The sequence below is a fragment of the Lipotes vexillifer genome, unplaced genomic scaffold (genome assembly GCF_000442215.2).
Source record: "Lipotes vexillifer unplaced genomic scaffold, Lipotes_vexillifer_v1.1 scaffold821, whole genome shotgun sequence".
Taxonomy (NCBI): Eukaryota; Metazoa; Chordata; class Mammalia; order Artiodactyla; family Lipotidae; genus Lipotes; species Lipotes vexillifer.
In genome coordinates, this window is record NW_006799328.1 from 60,129 (window position 1) to 82,367 (window position 22,239).

Consider the following 22,239-nt stretch of genomic DNA (forward strand, 5'->3'; position numbering starts at 1 on the left):
TGACCTGTTCACCTTCTTTGTGCCCCAGTTTACTTCTGTAATGTATCTGACCAGGATATTGGGAATTAATGAATGCTTGCAAGTGCTTTGAGATCGCCAGATGAAAAGATGTTATGGATATAACAAATACCATTATCTTATTTGTGTCTGACTCTAAAGTAGGAATATTTGAGTGAAAGTACATGAAGAAATTAACAACACATATATTAAATGCTTCATCACTTCAACTTCTAACATGATTGCAAGAACCACTGATTGCTTCTCATCCTCAGCTGCCATAAATGTCATATCTTATGTAATTGTTTAATATGAGCTTATTATTTTTCAAAAAGAGAAGGCACAGCATGAGAATGTTTTTGGTTTATCAGTAATTTCTGTATAAAATATTTGCTTAATCACTCATACCTACACTTTTTTTTTCTTTTTTAATATAATATTGCCAGTTTAAACATATTGGAGAATTCTGATGCCATTAATTGTTAAGTTACAGTTCTTTTTTCATCACCATCACTTGGCCAGAGCCTGGCCTACCACTGCTCTCTGGTTTTACTTTTACCTGCTACACCTATGTTAAGTCTTGGTCACACCCTTTCCTTATTGGTCTGTCATTCTTGCTGCTGCAACCCAGAAAGCAGTCTCTGGAAAGTAATGTTGGGTTTATACTTACCAGCTATTGGAGAAGCTTTGAATGAGAAATAACTGTTTATATTTAGATTATTTGAATACATGTTTGTTCTCACTACTAGAGTGTGAGCTCTTTGAGTGGCATATATCTTCTGTATCTTTGTATCCCTGGCACCTAATGATCACTGAATAATTGTTTGAATGACTGAACAGCTGAACAGTATCTACAGACTTTTCCCGTGAGGGGGGAAAATCTATGAACAAGAAAAGATTGAAAATTGCTGTTAGGGTATTCCGATGCTTAATCATAAAGCTTTATGAAACTGGCATTTTATTAGTAAAGCTTCATTGCATTCATTTATTTAACTACCTAGTATGGGTAAATGCTACAAAATTTAAAATATAAGATATTCAATGAAAAGTAAGTCTCCCAATGCTGACCCTAGCTCCCAATTTTCCTCTCCAGAGGAACCACTTGAAAGCAGTTTCTTATGCATTTTTCAGTATTGTAATGCATATACAAGCATATATAGAATATCTCCCCTTTTTAAAAAACACTAATGTTCGCACATCATGCACAGTCTTCTGTATCTTTCTTTTTTCACCTCACACATTATCTTGTAGATATGACAAATACATAGACCCACCTTATTCTTTTTAATAGTTACATAGTATTTTATTATCTGTAAGTACCATAGTTAACCAGTCCCTTTGAGAGACGTTTATTTCAAACGGTTTGCTGTTACAACCAGTTCTGCAGTGAATATCCTTGTATGTGGTTTTTGCCCAGTTGTGTAAGTATAGGATAAATTCTTAGATGTAAAATTGCCCAAAGAGTATGTGCATTTTAAGATTTTGGTTAATATTAACATATTCCTCTCCTTAGAGATTACACCAGTCTGAAGTCTCACCAACAGTGTGCCCGTCTCCCAAGATACTATTTTTTAATCATTGATTTAATTTAGAGATACTAAAACATTTTGCAATGTAATTCTTCCATCTTTTCTTAAATATACAAATAGGAAACTGAGCCTGATTTTATTAGGAATTGGTTTATTCACTCACCAAACATTTATATAGTACTTGTTCTATGCCTGTATACTGTACATATACAGATGAAGTGATGGAAAGACATGTAAACAGGTACCATAATACGACATGAACAGGACTTTAAAAAATTTTTTTGGCTCCGTTGGGTCTTTGTTGCTGCACATGGGCTTTCTCTAGTTGTGGCAAGCAGAGGCTACTCTTCATTGTGGTGCGCGGGCTTCTCATTGTGGTGGCTTCTCTTGTTGCGGAGCACAGGCTCTAGGCGAGTGGGCTTCAGTAATTGTGGTGCACGGGCTCAGTAGTTGTGGCTTGCGGGCTCTAGAGCACAGGCTCACTAGTGTGGCACACGGGCTTAGTTGCTCCGCAGCATGTGGGATCTTCCCAGACCAGGAGATAGAAACCATGTCCTCTGCATTGGCAGGCGGATTCTTAACCACTGCGCCACCAGGGAAGTCCCATGAACAGCATTTTAGTAGAGATGTAAACCTGTGCTCTGTGGAGATGAGGAAAGCTCACCTTCACAGAGGTGGTGATATTTGAGCTGGATCTTTTAGAAAGGATAAGAATTTGCTTTAAAGAATGTACTTTAAAGGATAAGAATTAAAGAAGGGAGATAATAAAGACACCATAAACAAAAGGAACAGCTGTGCCAAAAAGAAAAACACAAAAAGACACCAAGACCTGGAAGTGTATAACACGTATGGAATGGTAAGTATATCTGGAGTGTAGAGTATATGAGGGAGGAAGAAGGGGAAACAAGGGGGGAAAATCATGGAAAATGAGGCTATAACCATGGGGAAGAGTTCAACTTTACCCTTTAGGTATTTAAGAGCCAATGGATGTTGTTATACAAATCAGATTTGGTTTTTGGGCTGATATTTAAGAAGATAGGATGTAGACCAGAAAGAGGGAAAAAATAATGGCAAAAAACACTAATTTAAAGGAGTTGTAGTAGTTTAGATGAAAGCTGATGAAGCCCTGAAGTAGATCAGTGGCAGTGGGGATTGAGAGAAGAGGATGGAATTAGGAGTTTAATAGTAAAATCAAAAGGATTTGGTGAATATAGAGTGAGGAAAAGGTAACAATATAAATGACTCCAAAGATCTTAGCTTGGGAAACTAGGTACTGCCATAATGAGATCAAAAATACAGGAAGAGGGGCTTCCCTGGTGGTACAGTGATTGAGGGTCCGCCTGCCGATGCAGGGGACGTGGGTTCATGCCGCAGTCATGGAGGATCCCACATGCTGCGGAGCGGCTGAGCCCGTGGGCCATGGCCGCTGAGCCTGTGCGTCTGGAGCCTGTGCTCCGCAATGGGAGAGGCCACAACAGTGAGAGGCCCACGTACCGCAAAAAAAAAAAAAAAAAAAAAAAAAATACAGGAAGAGGAACAGGTTTTACTAAGCCAGGAATAGATTCTCTTTTGTATTCTTTAAGATTATTATGTCTAGGAAACAGCCAGGTAGAGATAGCCAGCATATAATTGGACTATGGATCTGGGGCAGAAGAATGGTTTGGGCTGGAGAGAAAAAAAAAATTGTGAGTCATCAGTATGCAGAAGATTCTTGAAGTTGTAGGTGTGAATGAGGGTAGAACAGAAAAGGAAGATGCCAAAAGCAAAATCCTAGGGAGTACCTGGGGTGTTTAAGGTGGGGCCTAAGATGAAAACCTATTGAAGATTCATAAATGGGTAAGAAGCTTTAGGTTCTTTGGGTTTTGTTTTATTTAATTGTATCTAGAGATTTTATTGATAATGTTCACTCACGGTGAAGATCACAGATGAGCTCCTTGAGTTCAACATCAAAAGACAAATCCCATTCACATCTCTTGTCTTTAGAATTTCCAGTTTATTCTAGTTAGTCTAAAATGTATGCTTTAAAATAGTATAAGGAGACTTCCCTAGTGGCGCAGTGGTTAAGAATCCACGTGCCAATGCAGGGGACACGGGTTCGATCCCTGGTCTGGGAAGATCTCACATGCCGCGGAGCAGCTAAGCCTGTGTGCCACGACTACTGAGCCCGCATGCTGCAACTACTGAAGCCCGAGTGCCTAGAGCCCGTGCTCTGCAACAAGAGAAGCCACCGCAATGGGAAGCCCACGCGCCGCAACTAGAGAAAGCCCGTGCACAGCAATGAAGACCCAACTCAGCCAAAATATAAATTAATTAATTTAAAAAAATAATATAAGATACACCTGCTTGATTTGGCTCTTTCTTGGTGTGCCATGCCAAGTTGGCTTACTCAACACCTCTCCTTTCTTTCCTCCTTCTACTATATAGACACAAGAAAAAAATATTATACTTGATATGTTTAATATTCTTTGCATTTGGGGTTGGCTATGTAACACAGTGCTGCCAATGAAATGTCAGTGGAAGTTGCTGAGAGGTATCCTAGAAAGACTTGCTTTCCTGACATAAAGGGAGACCAGCTTGTTTGCATGGCCAATTACCCTTTCTCCATCTTACTTTGGTTGCTGGGCCAAGGCACCGAATGCTGACCTTATTCCATCCAATAAACAGTGATGCCTTAAGTATTGCCTGAAGTATTCATGACCTACTTTCGGATTAAGGAATTAACTGCCTGGCTTTCTGGTGTGGTAGGGAATGTACTGCCTAGTGGATGTTCTTCTAATAAGCCTCACTGGCACCTTGAGATGTTATTTCTGTTTTAAGGATTTGTATGCTCAGATCTCTAGCTCTCCCTATTCGTGTGTGCTTAGGACTTTAAATGAGGGTCAACTCAGCTGAATCTTTTAAGAGCAGGCTGTTAATTTCCAAGTTAAAACAAATGTTTGAAGTATAAAGGGAGAGATGCTCATTTGGTAGATAAGGAGCACAATTCCAAGCTAAGGAAAGATTCTGCAGGTCTTTGGACTAAGAGATAAAACTTGATTATAAATGCTTTAGAAGGCTATGTTTTTCTAAACTTTTTATTGTGCTTGATTTCAAATTATCATAGCCACTTATAGAACATGACTCTTTCCTCAATTAAGACTATTACTTTTGAAGTAGATCTGAGGAAAGAGAGCCATGATAACTATGAAATTTAAGTTGACTCAAATATTTTGGGTATGTGGAAATGCTGTTATTAAATGTACTTAGGGAGGTACTAAAGTTGTAGCATTCCTTTAGTAAACATGAAGACTATTTAAGATATTTTATTTGTTCTTTGGTTTATGTTTCCTACATGCACATGACTTGATTCTTCTGTCATTCGAGATATCAGTATTCATGGGAATGACCCATCCATTTATCTAGCCTGCATTTCCTTGACCTCCTAATTCTTGGGACTTTTACCTTCACTCACTTCAAAAATTCATTCCTACTATCGCTCAGAAAATCTCTCTCTGAAATCATTTTAAGTCCTAATAACTTGTTTTCTGACCATAACCTCTTGAACGCCCATTTCAGCTGTTCTTTGACCTAATCATAATCAACACACTTTTGTCTCTTGTGTTTTTACACAGTTTACTCCTGCAACCATGTTAACCATTTTCTAGCCACCACTCACTGAACTCCTGAGTTTGTCTGTGGCATTTACCCATTCTAGATTAAGGCAGGCATTTATATTCTGTAATTTGGGCTGTTGATTACTGCTGGATAAAACCAGCCACAGGGAATTCATGCTACTGTATTCAGAGTCTTTAATATCATTTGGGCCAACAGTGTCATCCAACAGTATTTCTGTGAGTCCCTAATCAATGCTTACTCATTCCCCGCAGTAGCTATTTCACATCCTCACCCATTCTTCTCATAATCCTCTTAACACTCCTTTCAGTGGCAGCAAGTGACCTGCTCCCCCAGCTCCCAGCTTCACAGAAAAAAAAAGGCCATCAGGTATGAACTTCCTCAAGCTCCTGACACCTCCTTACCCAAAAATAAATGTATCTGTTTCCACACTATGTTTCCTCCCACGCCCTTACTCTGACCTCTTAAGGTGAGCCTCTCCCTTTTGTCTAAGATCCATTCTTCTGTATTTTGTTTCTAAGTACCCCCACTTTTCAAGAATTTTGCTCCATCATTTATTCTCTCCCTCTTTACATATATTTTAAAACTTCTCCCTCCTTCTGGTTCTTTGCATCAATATATAATCATTTTCCAGTTATTACTCTCTTTAAACAGACATAGTAGTTTATGTCTCTTTTCACAGCCAAGCTTCTTTCTAGAAATACTGCATACTCACTGTCTCTCTCTTCACCTTCATTGACCACTGCCATTGAATACCTCAGGTTTTTACTGAAAGTTTAGGGATAATGAAGGAGGCCATAAAGGTTTGGCCATTCATTGTTTTCTCACTGGCTGTTTCTCTCCTTAAATCACAACCTGCCACCAGTTTTAATCAGTCTCTGTTTCTTTTCCTTTCTAATTCTCTTTCTTGCCCTAAAACTTTCTCCCTTTGAAATTACTGTTACTTTATTGTACTGAGTAGTTTAGTTCTCTTTGTTACAATCTTGCTGCCTCTAGAACAGAGGTTAAAAAACAAAATCCTCGTATATCTTATAGGTAGTCCATATAAGTGCATGGTATAGTTTCACATAAGAGAGATGGTGGGGTCTGTGGTGAACTAAGATTCCAAGCCCTCCTAATGATATTCAAATTCAATTTAAATTTCAAAACAAACCAAAAAATACTGCAGACGAAGTACATCTAATGGTCTTTATCATCCCAAGGGGCCCTCACCTTGTGTTTTATAATTAAAAGGCCCAAATAGATGTTTTCTTAAAAGCACCATCTGTCTCTGAAATAAACATTGCCCTTTCCCACAGAATGTGAAAGAATAATTGAAAAAATTTTAATAGCTTTTTCCTTACAATTATATGTAGAAATTCAAATGTAGAAATTAGTTTTTTATGTTTTGGTTTTTTTTGGCTATGTTGGGTCTTTGTTGTGGCACGCTGGCTTCTCTCTAGTTGTGGCATGCAGGTTTTCTCTCTACTTGTGGTGTGCGTGCTCCAGGGCATGTGGGCTCTGTAGGTTGCAGCCCCCGGGCTCTCTTGTTGAGGCGTGAGAGCTCAGTAGTTGTGGTGCGCGGGCTTAGTTGCACCGTGGCATGTGGAATCTTTTTTCTCCGACCAGGGATCGAACCCAGGTCCCCTGCATTGGAAGGCAGATTCTTTACCACTGGACCACCAGGGAAGTCCCTGCAGTTTCTTAAAATGATTTCATACATAATGTCTGATTTTTTAGATTTATTGACATTTTGGTAAATGTGAATCCTTCTTGTTTTATTTCATTTTGTATGTTTGACAAGACTTCACTCTTACTTTTTTTCTTTCCTTTATAGCTACATTTTGAATCATTACTTTCTCCATGTTGTTATTTCCTTTCAACTTAGGTCAACATAGTCTCTCTGTAAAACCCAACAGTTTCTGCTAATAAAGAAATTTTATTTATTAGTCAAATTTATTAGCCAGTTATTAGTAAAACTTTAATTTGTGTTAAAATAACCTGCTTGCTAAATGCAGATTCTGGAACTACACCCCCAGAGATATTGATTCTCTAGCCCCCCTTAAGAATCTGTGCTTTTACCAAGCACCCCCACATAGCTGGTGTTAGAGAAATAGTATTTTAAAACTTAATGTAACAGCCTAACAGGAATTGGGCAATCAGCCATGAAGAAAGAGTATCTAGTCTTCTAACAACATTTTTACTTCATTTGAAAGAAAAGGCACAAATTCAAACCATAATTCTAAATCTATCAGTACCATATTTAGAAAATCTGATAATAATGGAGCAAGAACCTCTATATACAGGAGTAGTTGGCCAGTCAAAGCAAGGGCAATTTTCTTATTAAAATTGGTTAGTAAATTTAGAACATGTGGCTAATTTTACTGTTTGACTTTTTTTTTTTTTTTTTTTTTTTTTTTTTGCTGATCCGGGCCTCCCCCTGTTGTGGCCTCTCCCCTTTGCGGAGCACAGGCTCCGGACGCGCAGGCTCAGTGGCCACGGCTCACGGGCCCAGCCGCTCCGCGGCATGTGGGATCTTCCCGAAACGGCAGTACGCGGGCCTCTCACTGTTGTGGCCTCTCCCGTTGCGGAGCTCAGTCTCCGGACACGCAGGCTCAGCGGCCATGGCTCACGGGCCCAGCCGCTCCGCGGCATGTGGGATCTTCCCGGACCGGGGCACGAACCCGCGTACCCTGCAACTGCAGGCGGATTCCCAACCACTGCGCCACCAGGGAAGCCCTGTTTCACATTTTAACTACTGTGTTTTTGGTATCAGAAAGTTTGGGGCTGAAAGTAACATAACGTTTCTTGACTCAAACTGGCTTAATCTATATGGACATCTTTTATTTACATAACGAGAAGGCCATAGGTAGTATGAGCTCCAGGGCTGGTCGATGCACGGCCTGATGGTACCTTCTTGGCCCCAAATTCTCTCTGCGTCTCCAGTGTAGCCTCTTCACTATCAGCTTCATTCTGACCTAAAATTGCAAGAGAGGGCTTCCCTGGTGGCGCAGTGGTTGAGAGTCCGCCTGCCGATGTAGGGGACATGGGTTCGTGCCCCGGTCCGGGAAGATCCCACATGCCGCGGAGCGGCTGGGCCCGTGAGCCATGGCCGCTGAGCCTGCGCGTCCGGAGCCTGTGCTCCGCAACTGGAGAGGCCACAACAGTGAGAGGCCCGCGTACCGCAAAAAAAAAAAAAAATTGCAAGAGAATTTGGGATTCATCCTTAAAGCTGGGGACATGGTCAGCTTCCCCTGAAGTACATGGCTGGTAGAACGAAATAAGATTTTGTTAAGGTTTGAGAGAGTTGATGGTAAAATATGCCATTAATAGACTTTATCTTGAAGTTATGTTTTTCATAAGCACTTAATGAATACAAAATCTGCTAAACTGATTGGCAGATTTTATACCCTTTTGGTTTTAGAAAGACTGATTCTTTCCTAGAATTGGCAGTCCTCCCCCCCCCCTTTTTTTTAACATCTTTATTGGAGTATAATTGCTTTACAATGGTGTGTTAGTTTCTGCTTTATAACAAAGTGAATCAGCTATACACATACATATATCCCCATATCTCCTCCCTCTTGGTGCTAGGAAAACTGGACAGCTACATGTAAAAGAATGAAATTAGAACACTCCCTAACACCATACACAAAAATAAACTCTAAATGGATTAAAGACCTAAATGTAAGGCCAGACACTATAAAACTCTTAGAGGAAAACATAGGCATATGACATAAATCACAGCAAGATCCTTTTTGACCCACCTCCTAGAGAAATGGAAATAAAAACAAAAATAAACAAATGGGACCTAATGAAACTTAAAAGCTTTTGCATAGCAAAGGAAAACGTAAACAAGACCAAAAGACAACCCTCAGAATGGGAGAAGATATTTGCAAATGAAGCAATTGGCAGTCCTTTTGTGGGAGAAGGCAAAAGCTCTGTTTGGTCTCCTTAGTTTGTTAACTGTGGATAGAGTCCAGAATAATCCTTCCACTTAGCTCCTTCAGCCTTAAAACATATGTAAATTAGTCTTGAAAATTAAGTTAATAAAAATGTTATTTGAGTTCAATTTCTTTATATATAATATAATATATATATATATTTGTAATGTCATTAGTTCACTTGGGATAGAAAAGCAAATAATTTGAGATCCTCTGGTTTCTCCAGATGAATTTTCACTTGGACAATCAGGCTTGCTCCCCCAAACCTTTAATTAAAAGCTTTCCTAATCAAAAAAAACAAAAACAAGAAAGCAAATGAACTTATTTACAAAATAGAAATTGACTCACAAACATAGAAAACAAACTTACAGTTACCAAAGCAGATAGTGGGGGGGGGGCGGTATAAATTAGGAGTTTAAGATTAACATATACACAGTATAAAATAGATGAACAATAAGGACATACTGTATAGCACAGGGACATATATTCAATATCTTGTAATAACCTATAATGGGAAATAATCTGAAAACATATATATATGTGTGTGTGTGTGTGTGTGTACACATATGTGTATGTATAACTGAATCATTTTGCTCTGCACCTGAAACTAACAACATTGTAAATTAACCATACTTCAATTTTTAAAAAGTGGTTAAAAAAAATAGCTTTCCTAGGGTTCTTTCCTCTTGCTGGGGAGCAGTTCACACTTTAGTTTACCATCCCACCCCTCAAATCATTAGAGTACTTAATCCATCAGATTCCAAACAAAGAAGTTGTAAATATAGATGTGACAAGGTATGAACACAACCTATTTCTGGGACACTTATTATAACTTCCCCTCAAAGATGCCCAGAAAAATGTACGGGGATGTACGGGGCGGGGTGGGGGGCGGGGGGTAGAAAAAACGAACCATTTCTGCCATTAGAACCCTTTGGATGTGATGAGACTGTTGGAGGATGTAGGCTTAGATTTTTTGAAAGTAAACATTTACAAAAACAAATAGCCGAACCACAGAAGAAATAACTTAATGTATAGAAGTAATATAATGTCTAGAATTAAATTGCTAGAAATAAATACAACTTCTCAGAAGATTTAAAATGAGGCACCCGTTATCGTCTCGGTGATCCTTGTTCTTGCTCCTTCTCATTCTCCTAAAAGAGCAGCATAGTCCAGCCATGTGGCAGCATGCTTGCCTTTTCTCCCTTCTAAGAACAACAACCACGTAAACCAGATTGCCAGGATCATTTCCACTTCAAATGCTCCATCTAGTTGACCAAAACAGTTCAGGATAAAGCACTCACTGACTTTGGAGTCAGTCAGAGGACCTACATTCAGACAAATCCCAACACTGTCATTTTCCTTGTGAGGTAAGTGTAATTATCCCCACAATTACAAATGATGAACTTGAGGATCAGAGAAGTTAAGTAATTTGCCCAAGATTATACCTAATAAATGATGCAGCTAAGGTTTGAATCTGTGTTTGCCTGGCTACAAACTGGGCATTCTTTCAAGAGAACCAGACAAGAAAGTTTGGAGGGTATAGTTTATTTTGGCAGGAAGAAAAGCTGAATTTATTTGACAGCTATTTAATGAGCACTGGATCTACGTGTTGAAGGATAGCATTGAGTAAAAGAGAACAGAGGCCTTGTTTTCATGGAGCTTATGTTCTGGTTGGGAGAGAAAGCCAATACATTATATCAGGAGGTAATTATTTAAGAAGAAAAATTAAGCACAGTAAAGGGTATAGGGTAGTAGAAGTAAGAGATGCTGTTTTGTATAAGGTGGTCTGATAAGTTGACATTTGAACAGAGATCTGAAAGAAATAAGGGAATGAGCTCTGCAGATATTTGGGGAAGAACCTTTCAGGAAGGAGGATTAAGGCTCTGAAGAAAGAGAGGCCTTGGCGTGTCCCAGAAATAGCAAGGAAGTCTGTGTGACTAGAGAACCATGAGTAAGGGGAAAGTGGGAGACGAATTCAGAGAGTTAGCCAGGGGAGGAGTCATACAGAGGTTCGTAAACTCTATAGGCTTTGTTTTTTGCTACTGATGTGAGTGTTTAAAGGATTTTGAGCAGAGGAAAGGTATAGTCTGACTTTTCTAAAAGATCATTTTGGTTGTTTAGAGAAGAGAATATAAATCAGCAAAGGTGGAAGCAAGCAGACCACTTATGAGGCTATTATCATATAAAGAAGTGTGAGGATAGCCTGAATTAGGGTGGGACTAGTGGAAAGGTAGAGAAATGGTTGGATTCTAGGTATTATTTGGAGGTAGAATGACAGAATTTGCTGATGGATTGGGTTTGAGGGTATGTGGAAGGGAAGGGGCTCCAAGATTTTTGGCCTGGGACTTCCCTAGTGGCCCAGTGGTTAAGAATCTGCCTGTCAATGCAGAGGACACAGGTTCGAGCCCTGGTCCAGGAAGATCCCACATGCTGCGGAGCACCTAAGCCTGCAAACCACAACTACTGAGACCGCGTGCCACAACTACTGAAGCCCGCGTGCCTAGAGCCTGTGCTCCACAACAAAGAGTAGCCCCCACTCGACACAACTAGTGAAAGCCTATGTGCTTTAGCCATTCACATATGGGTGATGGGAACCATGAAATTAAATGCACTTCCCCAAGAATGTGTATAGAGAGCAGAGAAAACAGAACTTTTGAGAATGACCACATTTAAGAGAATTCCTTCCAAGTTTGCAAACCAGACAGTTGATAAGAATAGAGAAATTACCAATTATTGAAAGTCAGAATCTATACAATCTAATACAATCATAAGTGTTTTTATTTGCATACTGTTTTTTTTAAAGTAGATATGTAGAAATTAGCTTCCATATTGTACTTAGGTGAAATAAAAAATTGTTTATGTCTGAGTTCAACAGTACCATCTTTGTGTACATAATTAAGGTCACAAAACTCTTTAATTTCAACATACAATGTCAGTATTATAATGGAAAATTTTTAAATGGTCTTGTCTTTAATGGTGTACCACTGTTAACCACGTGATGTATTATTTCAGCATCTACTACAAACAAGAGACCATTAAGTACTGTGGCTAAAAGCTTTTTTGCTTGTTTACATGGGTGGTAACAATTATCCTTTAACTCAGTTTTGCTCAGTTTTATGTTTCAGTTTTAAATTGTCAAGCATAAACAGTGCTGTTTCTACCAGATGTCAGGAACTATAAACAGTTTGTACTATAGAACACAGTTACCTGTAGGCTGAGGCCAAGCGTAGAAATATTGAATTTATAAGTACTTGGGAAAAACAGGTTGCTGCTGAAGAAAGGAAGAGCTAAGTGTAGTTTCTTCTTCCTAAAATGTCCTTTTACATTCTCCTCTCCTTCCCAGGGGATTCTGTCAACACTCTAGTGTTTTATTATACTGTAGGTCTTGTCAGTGCTACAGCTTTAGGGGTAGTAAACTGATACTGTCTCTTGCAGGCCAGTATTAGACTATCTCAGTACAGTCATAGATGATTTAGTTTCTGAGACTCACACGAGTCAGAAGACTGCTTAGTAAGTAGAGAATCAGAAACAGAAGTATAACGATCTGAAGCATGTGTGTAGGATATTTCACCTAAGCTCTGGAAAAATGCAATGTAATATTCCTACTTCACACACAAAAAAATACATACCCTTGTAATAACCTGATAGCTTATGCCAGGTCTATGTTCCAGTATAAACAAATAACTATAGATTTTGCCTTTCTGAAGCACATTTTTTATCCTGGTTGCCCCCTTTCTGGCTATTCATGTGTCTCTCCTTCTAGATAATTAGGTTCCCTGATTGCCTCTTTATATTTCTTTGAATTTTCCTCAGTCCCTAGCAAAATGCTTTGTAAAATATAAGAACTAGTAAATATTTGTTAAAAGCATAGTTATCTTAATTGAGGGGCATAGATTCTCTTTTTTCTCCATGTTGATAGATAGTGTGATGATTATGAAAATCCAAATATCTTAGTTCTAATTATTTGTCAATAATTTAAGTTTGTGGCATTTACCTAGTAAGTTAGCACCTGAATTTCTACATACAATATACATGTGAAATGCAGGAATTAGCTTCTAAAAATATTGCCATCTTCTCTTCTCTCTCCCACCCCCATCTCTGTAGGTGTACCAACATTCGACCAGGAGAGACTGGAATGGATGTAACAAGCCGCTGCACCCTTGGAGACCCCAACAAACTGCCAGAAGGGGTTCCCCAACCTGCCCGCATGCCCTATATCTCAGACAAGCACCCTCGACAAACCTTGGAAGTGATTAACCTTCTGAGAAAGCACCGGGAGCTGTGTGATGTGGTGCTAGTTGTGGGCGCTAAGAAGATATATGCCCATCGAGTCATTTTGTCAGCCTGTAGTCCCTACTTCCGAGCTATGTTTACAGGAGAATTGGCAGAGAGCCGTCAGACGGAAGTTGTGATCCGAGACATAGATGAGAGGGCTATGGAACTACTGATAGACTTTGCATATACCTCCCAGATAACTGTGGAAGAGGGCAATGTTCAGACCCTTCTGCCAGCTGCTTGCCTCCTTCAGCTGGCAGAAATACAGGAAGCCTGTTGTGAATTCTTAAAGAGACAATTAGATCCTTCTAACTGCCTGGGCATTCGGGCTTTTGCTGACACACATTCATGTCGTGAGTTGCTAAGGATAGCAGACAAGTTCACGCAACATAACTTTCAAGAGGTGAGTTGTACTTGGTGGTTTGATGCATTCACAATGTATTTGTCAGGAGAACAATATGGGTTCACTATTCTGCTAACACGTACCTGTTTAGATATTTACTGCTAATTCTAACTCATAATATCAAAGAAATGTTATAAATTCTAAGCCTGGTTTTTATTTTATAGGACAATTTTGTGTTCTTTTAGCAAAAACTAAAGTTATCAGGGATTGATTTCCCTAGACATATTCATAAAAGGCTAATTTATAAGCCAGAATACAGTTTATTACTGATAGGATAGTTGGTATTGGTCATTTTTATAAAGCACTTCCTTCCTGATTATATGATTGTTCAGCAGAATAAACTGTAGATCAGAGATTGTTTGAACTAATAATCAGAAAAATGAAATTGGATGTTATTAGAAGGATTTTTTTAATTAAACCTGTTATTTTTCATTTATTCATTCATTTAATAAGTATTTGTAAAGCTACTATACTTCAGCCACTGTGCTTGGGAACAGAGGCTACAGTAATGAACAAGATGCCTAGAGTGTCTGTTCTAGTGGAAATTATAATCTAGCAGGGAAGATAGCCATTGAATTCATAATTACATAAATAAATAATTACAGTTAATGGGTGCTACAGAGAAGAAGCCCTGGATGATTTAACAGTGTATTACAGAGAGATTTAACTTTGGTTCTGGAACAGTTCATACAAAATTCTGAAACAAGAAGAAGCGTAACAAGTTCAAGGAACTGAAAGAAACCCAGTGAGATCCAGAGGGCAAAAGGGAGGATGTAACATAATGATTTTACAGAAAGAATAGAGCCAGATCACAATGGAGTTAATAGACCATGTTAAGAATTTGAAATTTAATCTTAAGACCAATAGAAAACCATTAAAAGGGCTTCCCTGGTGGTGCAGTGGTTAAGAATCCACCTGCCAATGCAGGAGACATGGGTTCGAGCCCTGGTCTGGGAAGATCCCACATGCTGTGGAGCAACTAAGCCTGTGTGCCACAACTACTGAGCCTGTGCTCTAGAGCCCTGAGCCACAACTACTGAAGCCCGCACGCCTAGAGCCCACGCTCTGCAACAAGAGAAGCCACAGCAGTGAGAAACCTGAACACCACATGAAGAGTAACCCCTGCTCGCCACAACTAGAGAAAGCCCATGCACAGCAACGAAGACCCAACACAGCCAAAAATAAATAAATAAATAAATTTATTTTAAAAAAAGAAAACCATTAAAGGGTTTTAAGCAAAGGAAAGACATGGTTCATTTTATTCTTTAATACCACTCTTCTGTCCAACAGGATAACTTCCAATGGATCAAAGACTTAAAAAATACAAAGTGAAAACATGAAAATAGTAGCAGATGACATGAAGCAATTCCTTTATAATCTTCAAATGAAGAATGCCTTTCTAATTGACTAACCCAGAAAGCACAGAAGAAAATATTGATAAATTTGACTATATAAAAATTAAAATTTTCTGCATGGTAAAACAAAACAATATCAAGACAAAAATCAAAGACAAACTGGGGGAAAATATTTTCAATTCATATTACACACGTTATATCCTTAATACATCAAGAGCTCCTATTGGTCAATAACCTAGACCAGTGACCTAACAGAAAAATGGGCAGTAAATAAGAAGTTCAGATTGCCCTTAAACATATGAAAATCTGTTCGTTTGTTCATAATAACTGAAAAACAAATTAAAACTACACCAAAGTACTATTTTTTATCTATCAGATTACAAATTTGTAATCTATCAGATTGCAAGTATCCAGAAGCTTGATTACACACCCTGTTGACAAGACCATGGAGAAATAGCTACACTGCTAGTGTAAGTATAAATTGATACAACCCCTCTGGAAGGAAATTGGGCAGTATATCAAAATTACACACTTTTTGTTCACACTCTTTGACTCAGCAATCTCATTTCTGGGAATCTGTACTAGAAATGAAATGGAGAGGGGAACAGTTTGAGGAGGTAAAATCATGGGTTCCATTTTAGATATATTCAGTTTGAGATGCCTGTGAGATAGCTAAATAGAGATACTGAGCAGCTCACTGTTTATATGCATCTGTATCTTAGAAAAGAAGTTAGGCTGAGATTAAAATTTAGGAGTCATCAACATAGTAATGAAGTCATAATAATTAAATTATGGCTTAACCCTTTTTAGGCAGGATATAACCCTGAAGCCATAAAAGAAAATTGATATATTTGATTGTATATAAATTTAAAACTTTTTAATATTTTATATAAATATAAAACTTTTTTACAAAAAGCACCATAAACAAGGTTAAAAAAATCATTGCCAATGAGATCACCTAGTAGGAAGAGAGAAGAGAATAACCCTAAAATTTTTCCAAATATTGAAGGATGATTAGCGAAAAAGCAACTGACAAAGGAAGCTGGGAATAACTAGCATAGAGAAAGGAGGAGAACCAGCAACGTGGGGCTCATGAAATGCAAAGGAAGGGATTGGTTAAGGAGGATACACGCACACACACACACACACACATATACACACACACACATACACACACACATACATATAGCTGGCCTTCCATATTTGCTGATTCTGCATTCACAGATTCAACCAACTGTGGATCAAAAATATGAAAAATTCCATAAAGTTCCCAAAGATAATGTTTGAATTTGTCAGGTGCTGGCAACTATTTACATAACATTTACATTGTATTAGGTATTATAAGTTAATCTAGAGATGATTTAATGTATATGGGAGGATTGTGTAGATTATGCAAATACTGTGCCATTTTATATGAGTCTTGAGCATCCATGAAGTTTGGTATCCTGGGGGCACAGGGGAGTGGGGTAGAGGGCAGTCCTGGAACCAATCCTCGTCAGATACCAATGGATAACTATTTATGCTGGAACAGCCAGGTAGTTTCCAAAATTTAATATTAGAATCATTGGCTTTAAGAAATATTAAAACAATACAAACAGTTTGGAACTAAAGAAGGAACAGATCAGTGGCACTGAGAAGGGTCCAGAAGTAGATGGAAGGAAAGTAAAATTGTTTAATATGTGTCTTTAGTAAAACTGGTGATTTGGAGAAAAAATAAACTCTTTGAACAGATGGAATTCCCAAATGATAAATAAATTAAACCTAAAAAATTCTAAAAGTACTAGAAGAAAGCATTAGTAGGCTGGGGGTAAAAACGGCCTTCCTAAGCAGGATATAACCCAGAAGCCATATAGAAAGATTGATAAATTTGATTGCATAAAAATTAAATATTGTTCATAGCAACAGTAACAACCAAAAAAGCACCATAAACTAAATTAAGTAATGCCAAACTCAGAAAACCTATTTTGCGCATATGTGTCAGAAAAAACACTAATTCCCATAAGACTCATACAAATTCAATGAGAAAAACCATAAAAAATACATTAGAAAAATAGGCAAAGGATATGAATAAGCGATATGTAAAAAAGATATTCAGGTATAAAATAAACATATGAAAGGATACTCACCACTACACATAACTAAAGAAACATACATCAAAACATTTCTTAACCTATCAGATTGGAAAAATAATTTTTAAACTTTATTTGAAAAAAATTCAAATGTATAAAAAATTGTAGGAAAAAGAAAACTTTCATGTACCCTTTACCAAGATTCACCAGTTGTTAACATTTTGCCACATTTTCTTTATCATTTTGTCCTTATTATATAAATATTTTTCTTTCAACAATTTGAGAGTACACTGCATACATCATATTCCTTTACTCCTGAATGCTTCAATGTGTATAATCCCTTATTGGTCGTATCATTTGCAAATATTTTCTCCCATTCAGTATGTTGTCTTTTTGTTTTGTCGATGGTTTCCTTTGCCATGCAAAGGCTTTTAAGTGTAATTAGGTCCCATGTGTTTATTTTGCTTTTATTTCCTTTACTTTAGGAGACGCATCCAAAACAATATTGCTGCGATTGTGTCAGAGTGTTCTGCCTGTGTTTTCCTCTAGGGGTTTCATAGTATCTGGTCTTACATTTAGGTCTTTAATCCATTTTGAGGGGTTTAAAAATTTTTTTTTCAAAAGCAGCCAGTTTAATTCATAGTAGTATTTGTAGAACTTTTGTGGGGGGGGGGGTTGTTTATTTTTTTTATTTTTTTTTTATTTTTTTTTTTTGCGGTATGTGGGCCTCTCACTGTTGTGGCCTCTCCCATTGTGGAGCACAGGCTCCGGACGAGCAGGCTCAGCGGCCATGGCTCACGGCCCCAGCCGCTCCACGGCATGTGGGATCCTCCCAGACCGGGGCACGAACCCGTATCCCCTGCATCGGCAGGCGGACTCTCAACCACTGCGCCACCAGGGAAGCCCAGGGGTTGTTTATATTTTAAATTTTTATTGAAATATAGTTGACTTACAATGTTGTGTTAGTTTCAGATGTACAGTAAAATGATTCAGTTATTATTCTTTTTTACATTCTCTTCCATTGTAAGTTATTACAAGATATTGAGTATAGTTTCCTGTGCTAGACAGTAGGTCCTTGTTGGTTATCTATTTTATATATAGTAGTATGTATATTTGAATCCCAAACTCCTAATTCATTTTGAGTTTATTTTTCTATATCGTGTTAGGGAATGTTCTAATTCTCTTTTATGTAGCTGTCCAGTCTTCCCAGCACCACTTATTGAAGAGACTGTCTTTTCTCCATTGTATATTCTTGCCTCCTTTGTTGTAGATTAATTGACTATAAGGGCGTGGGTTTATATCTGGCCTTTCTGTCCTGTCCCATTGATATATGTGTCTGTTTTTGTGCAAGTATCATACTGTTTTGATTACTGTAGCTCTGTAGGAGAATCTGAAATTAGGGAACATGATTCCTCCAGCTCTGTTCTTTTTTCTCCAGATTGTTTTGGCTATTTGGGGTCTTTCGTGTTCCCATACAAATTTTTAAATTATTTGTTCTAGTTCTGTGAAAAATGCCATTGGTCATTTGATAGGGGTCGCACTGACTCTGTAGATTACCTTGGGTAGTGTGGTAATTTTAACAATATTAATTCTTCCAATCCAAGAACACAGTATATCTTTCCACCTGTTTATGTTGTGTTCAGTTTCTTTCATCAGTGTCTTACAGTTTTCAGAGTACAGGTCTTTTGCCTTCTCAGGTAGGTTTATTACTAGGTATTTTATTCTTTTCAGTGTGATGATAAATGGGATTGTTTCCTTAATTCCTCCTTCTGATACTTCATATTAGTGGACAGAAATGCAACAGATTTTTGTATATTAATTTTGTACCTGCAACTTTACCAAATTCTTTGATGAGTTCTAGTAGTTTTCTGGAGGCATCTTTAGGATTTTCTATGTATAGTATCATGTCATCTGCAAACAATGACAGTTTTACTTCTTCCTTTCCAATTTGGGTTCCATTTATTTCTTTTTCTTCTCCGATTGCTGTGGCAAGGACTTCCAAAACTATGTTGAATAAAAGTGGTGAGAGACTTGGTGGCACAGTGGTTAAGAATCTGCCTGCCACTGCAGGGGACACGGTTCAATCCCTGGTCCAGGAAGATCCCACATGCCACAGAGCAACTAAGCCCACTACTAAGCAACTAAGTTGCTCCACAACTACTGAGCCTGCGCTCTAGAGCCCACATGCCACAACTACTGAAGCCCTCGTGCCTAGAGCCCGTGCTCCGCAACAAGAAGCCACCGCAATGAGAAACCTGTGCACCACGATGAAGAGTAGCCGCTGCTCGCCACAACTAGAGAAAAGCCCATGCAGCAATGAAGACCCAACGCAGCCAAAAAAAATAAATTAAAAAAAAAGTGGTGAGAGAGAGCATCTTTGTCTTGTTCCTGATTTTAGAGGAAATGCTTTCAGGTTTCCACCATTGAGGGTGTTGTTAGCTGTGGGTTTCTCATATATGTAGCCTTTATTATACTGACGTATGTTCCCTCTATGCCCACTTTCTGGAGAGTTTTTATTTTATCATAAATCGATGTTGAATTTTATCAAAAGCTTTTCCTGCATCTTTTGAGATGATCGTATGGTTTGTATTCTTCAGTTTGTTAACATGGTGTATCACATTAATTTGCAGATATTTAAAAATCCTTGCATCTCTAGGATAAATCTCATTTGATCATGGTGTATGATCCTTTTAATGTACCGTTGGATTCAGTTCACTAGTATTATTTTGTTGAGGATTTTTGCATCTGTGTTCATCAGTAATATTGGCCTGTAGTTTTCTTTTTGTGTGTGATATCTTTGTCTGGTTTTGGTGTCAGGCATCAGCCATCAGGTATGATGGCTTCATAGAAGAGTTTAGAAGTGTTCTTTCCTCTGCAAGTTTTTGGAATAGGATAAGTGTTAAGTCATCTCTAAATGTTTGGTAGAATTCACCTGTGAAGCTCTTTGGTCCTGGACTTTTGTTTGTTGGGAGTTTTAAAATTACTGATTCAATTTCAGTACTGTTTCAATTTCTGTTTCTTCCTGGTTCAGTCTTGGGAGATTGTACCTTTCTAAGAATTTGTCCATTTCTTCTAGGTTGTGCATTTTATTGGCATTGAGTCGTTCATAGTAGTCTCCATGATCCTTTGTATTTCTGTGGTGTCAGCTGTAACTTCTCCTTTTTCATTTCTGATTTTATTGACTTGGGCCCTTTCCTTTTTTTCTTTTTCTCTCTCTCTTTTTTAATTGAAGTGTAGTTGATCAACAATGTTGTATTAGTTTCTGGTGTACAGCAAAGTGATTCAGTCTATATATATATATCAATTTTATATATCTATATATTCAGTTCTTTATGAGATTTTCTTTCATTTTGGTTATTGCAAGATACTGAATATAGTTCCCTGTGCTATACCATAGCACCTTGTTGTTTATCTAGTTTGTATATAGTAGGGTATATCTGTTAATCCCAAACTCCTAATTTATCCCTTCCCCATCCTTTCCACTTTGGTAACCATAAATTTGTTTCCTATGTCTGTGAGTCTGTTTCTGTTTTGTAAATAAGTTCATTTGTATCATTTTTTTAGATTCCACATATAAGTGATATCATATAATATTTGTCTGGCTTACTTCACTTAGTATGATAATCTCTAGATGCACCCATGTTACTGCAAATGGCATTATTTCGTTCTTTTTTATGGCTGAGTAATATTCCATTATATATAATGGAATATATATAATATAGGGTATACATACATATTATATATATACACCACATCTTCTTTATCCATTCATCTGTTGATGGACACTTAGTTTGCTTCCATGTCTTGGCTATTGTAAATAGTGCAGCTCTGAACATAGGGGTGCATGTGTCTTTTTGAATTAGAGTTTCTGTCTTTTCTGGATATATGCCCAGGAGTAGGATTGCTGGATCGTATGGTAACTCTATTTTTAGTTTATTAAGGAACCTCCATACTCTCCATAGTGGCTGCATCACTTTACATTCCCACCAACAGGGTAGGAGGGTTCCCTTTTCTCCACATCCTCTCCAGCATTTATTATTTGTAGACCTTTTAATGATGGCCATTCTGACCATTGTTATGATACCTCATTGTAGTTTTGGTTTGCATTTCTCAATAGCAGTGTGGATATCTTTTCATGTGCCTGTTGGTCATCTGTATGTCTTTGTTGGAGAAATATTTATTTAGGTCTTCTGCCCACTTTTTGATCGGGTTGTTTGTTTTTTTGATATTGACCTGTATGAGCCATTTGTATATTTTGGAAATTAAGCCCTTGCCAGTTGCATCATTTGCAAATATTTTCTCCCATTCCGTAGGTTGTCTTTCTGTTTTGTTTATGGTCTCCTTTGCTGTGCAAAAGCTTGGAAGTTTGATGAAGTCAAATTTGTTTATTTTTGTTTTTATTTCTATTGCCTTGGGAGACTGACCTAAAAATATATTTGTACGATTTATATCAGAGAATGTTTTGCCTATAATCTCTTCTAGGAGTTTTATGGTGTCATGTCTTATGTTTAAGTCTTTAAGCCATTTTGAATTTATTTTTGTGTATGGTGTGAGGGTGTGTTCTAACTTCACTGATTTACTTGTGGGTGTCCAACTTTTCCAACACCACTTGCTGAAGAGACTGTCTTTTTCCCATTGTATATTTTTGCCTCCTTTGTCGAAGATTAATTGACCATAGCTGTGTGGGTTTATTTCTAGACCCTCTGTTCTGTTCCATTGATCCATATGTCTGTTTTTGTGCCAATACCAATATAGTTTTGGTATATTATTATATATATTGGTGTATATATAGTTTTGGTATATTGGTATATATACCAATATAGTTTTTCTGAAGTCTGGGAGGGTTATGCCTCCAACTTTGCTCTTTTTCCTCAGGATTGCTTTGGCAGCTCTAGATCCTCTGTAGTTCCTTATATTTATATATTTTATTATCATTTTTTCTAGTTTTGTGGAAAATGCCATTGGTATTTTGATAGGGATCACATTAAATCTGTAGCTTCCATTGGGTAGTATGGACATTTTAACAATATTAATTCTTCCAAGAGCATGGGATATCTTTCCATTTCTTTGAATCATCTT

General features: G+C 37.8%; 1 protein-coding gene across 1 annotated transcript in view; it reads left to right on the forward strand.

Annotated features, from left to right (window-relative positions):
* Positions 1-22,239, forward strand: part of KLHL20 (kelch like family member 20) — an 82,199-nt gene that overhangs the window by 1,944 nt on the left and 58,016 nt on the right. Inside the window, exon 3 of the mRNA XM_007471601.1 lies at positions 13,163-13,736. Within this exon, the coding sequence (XP_007471663.1) occupies positions 13,163-13,736 (574 nt within the window). The remainder of the gene's footprint in view (positions 1-13,162; positions 13,737-22,239) is intronic.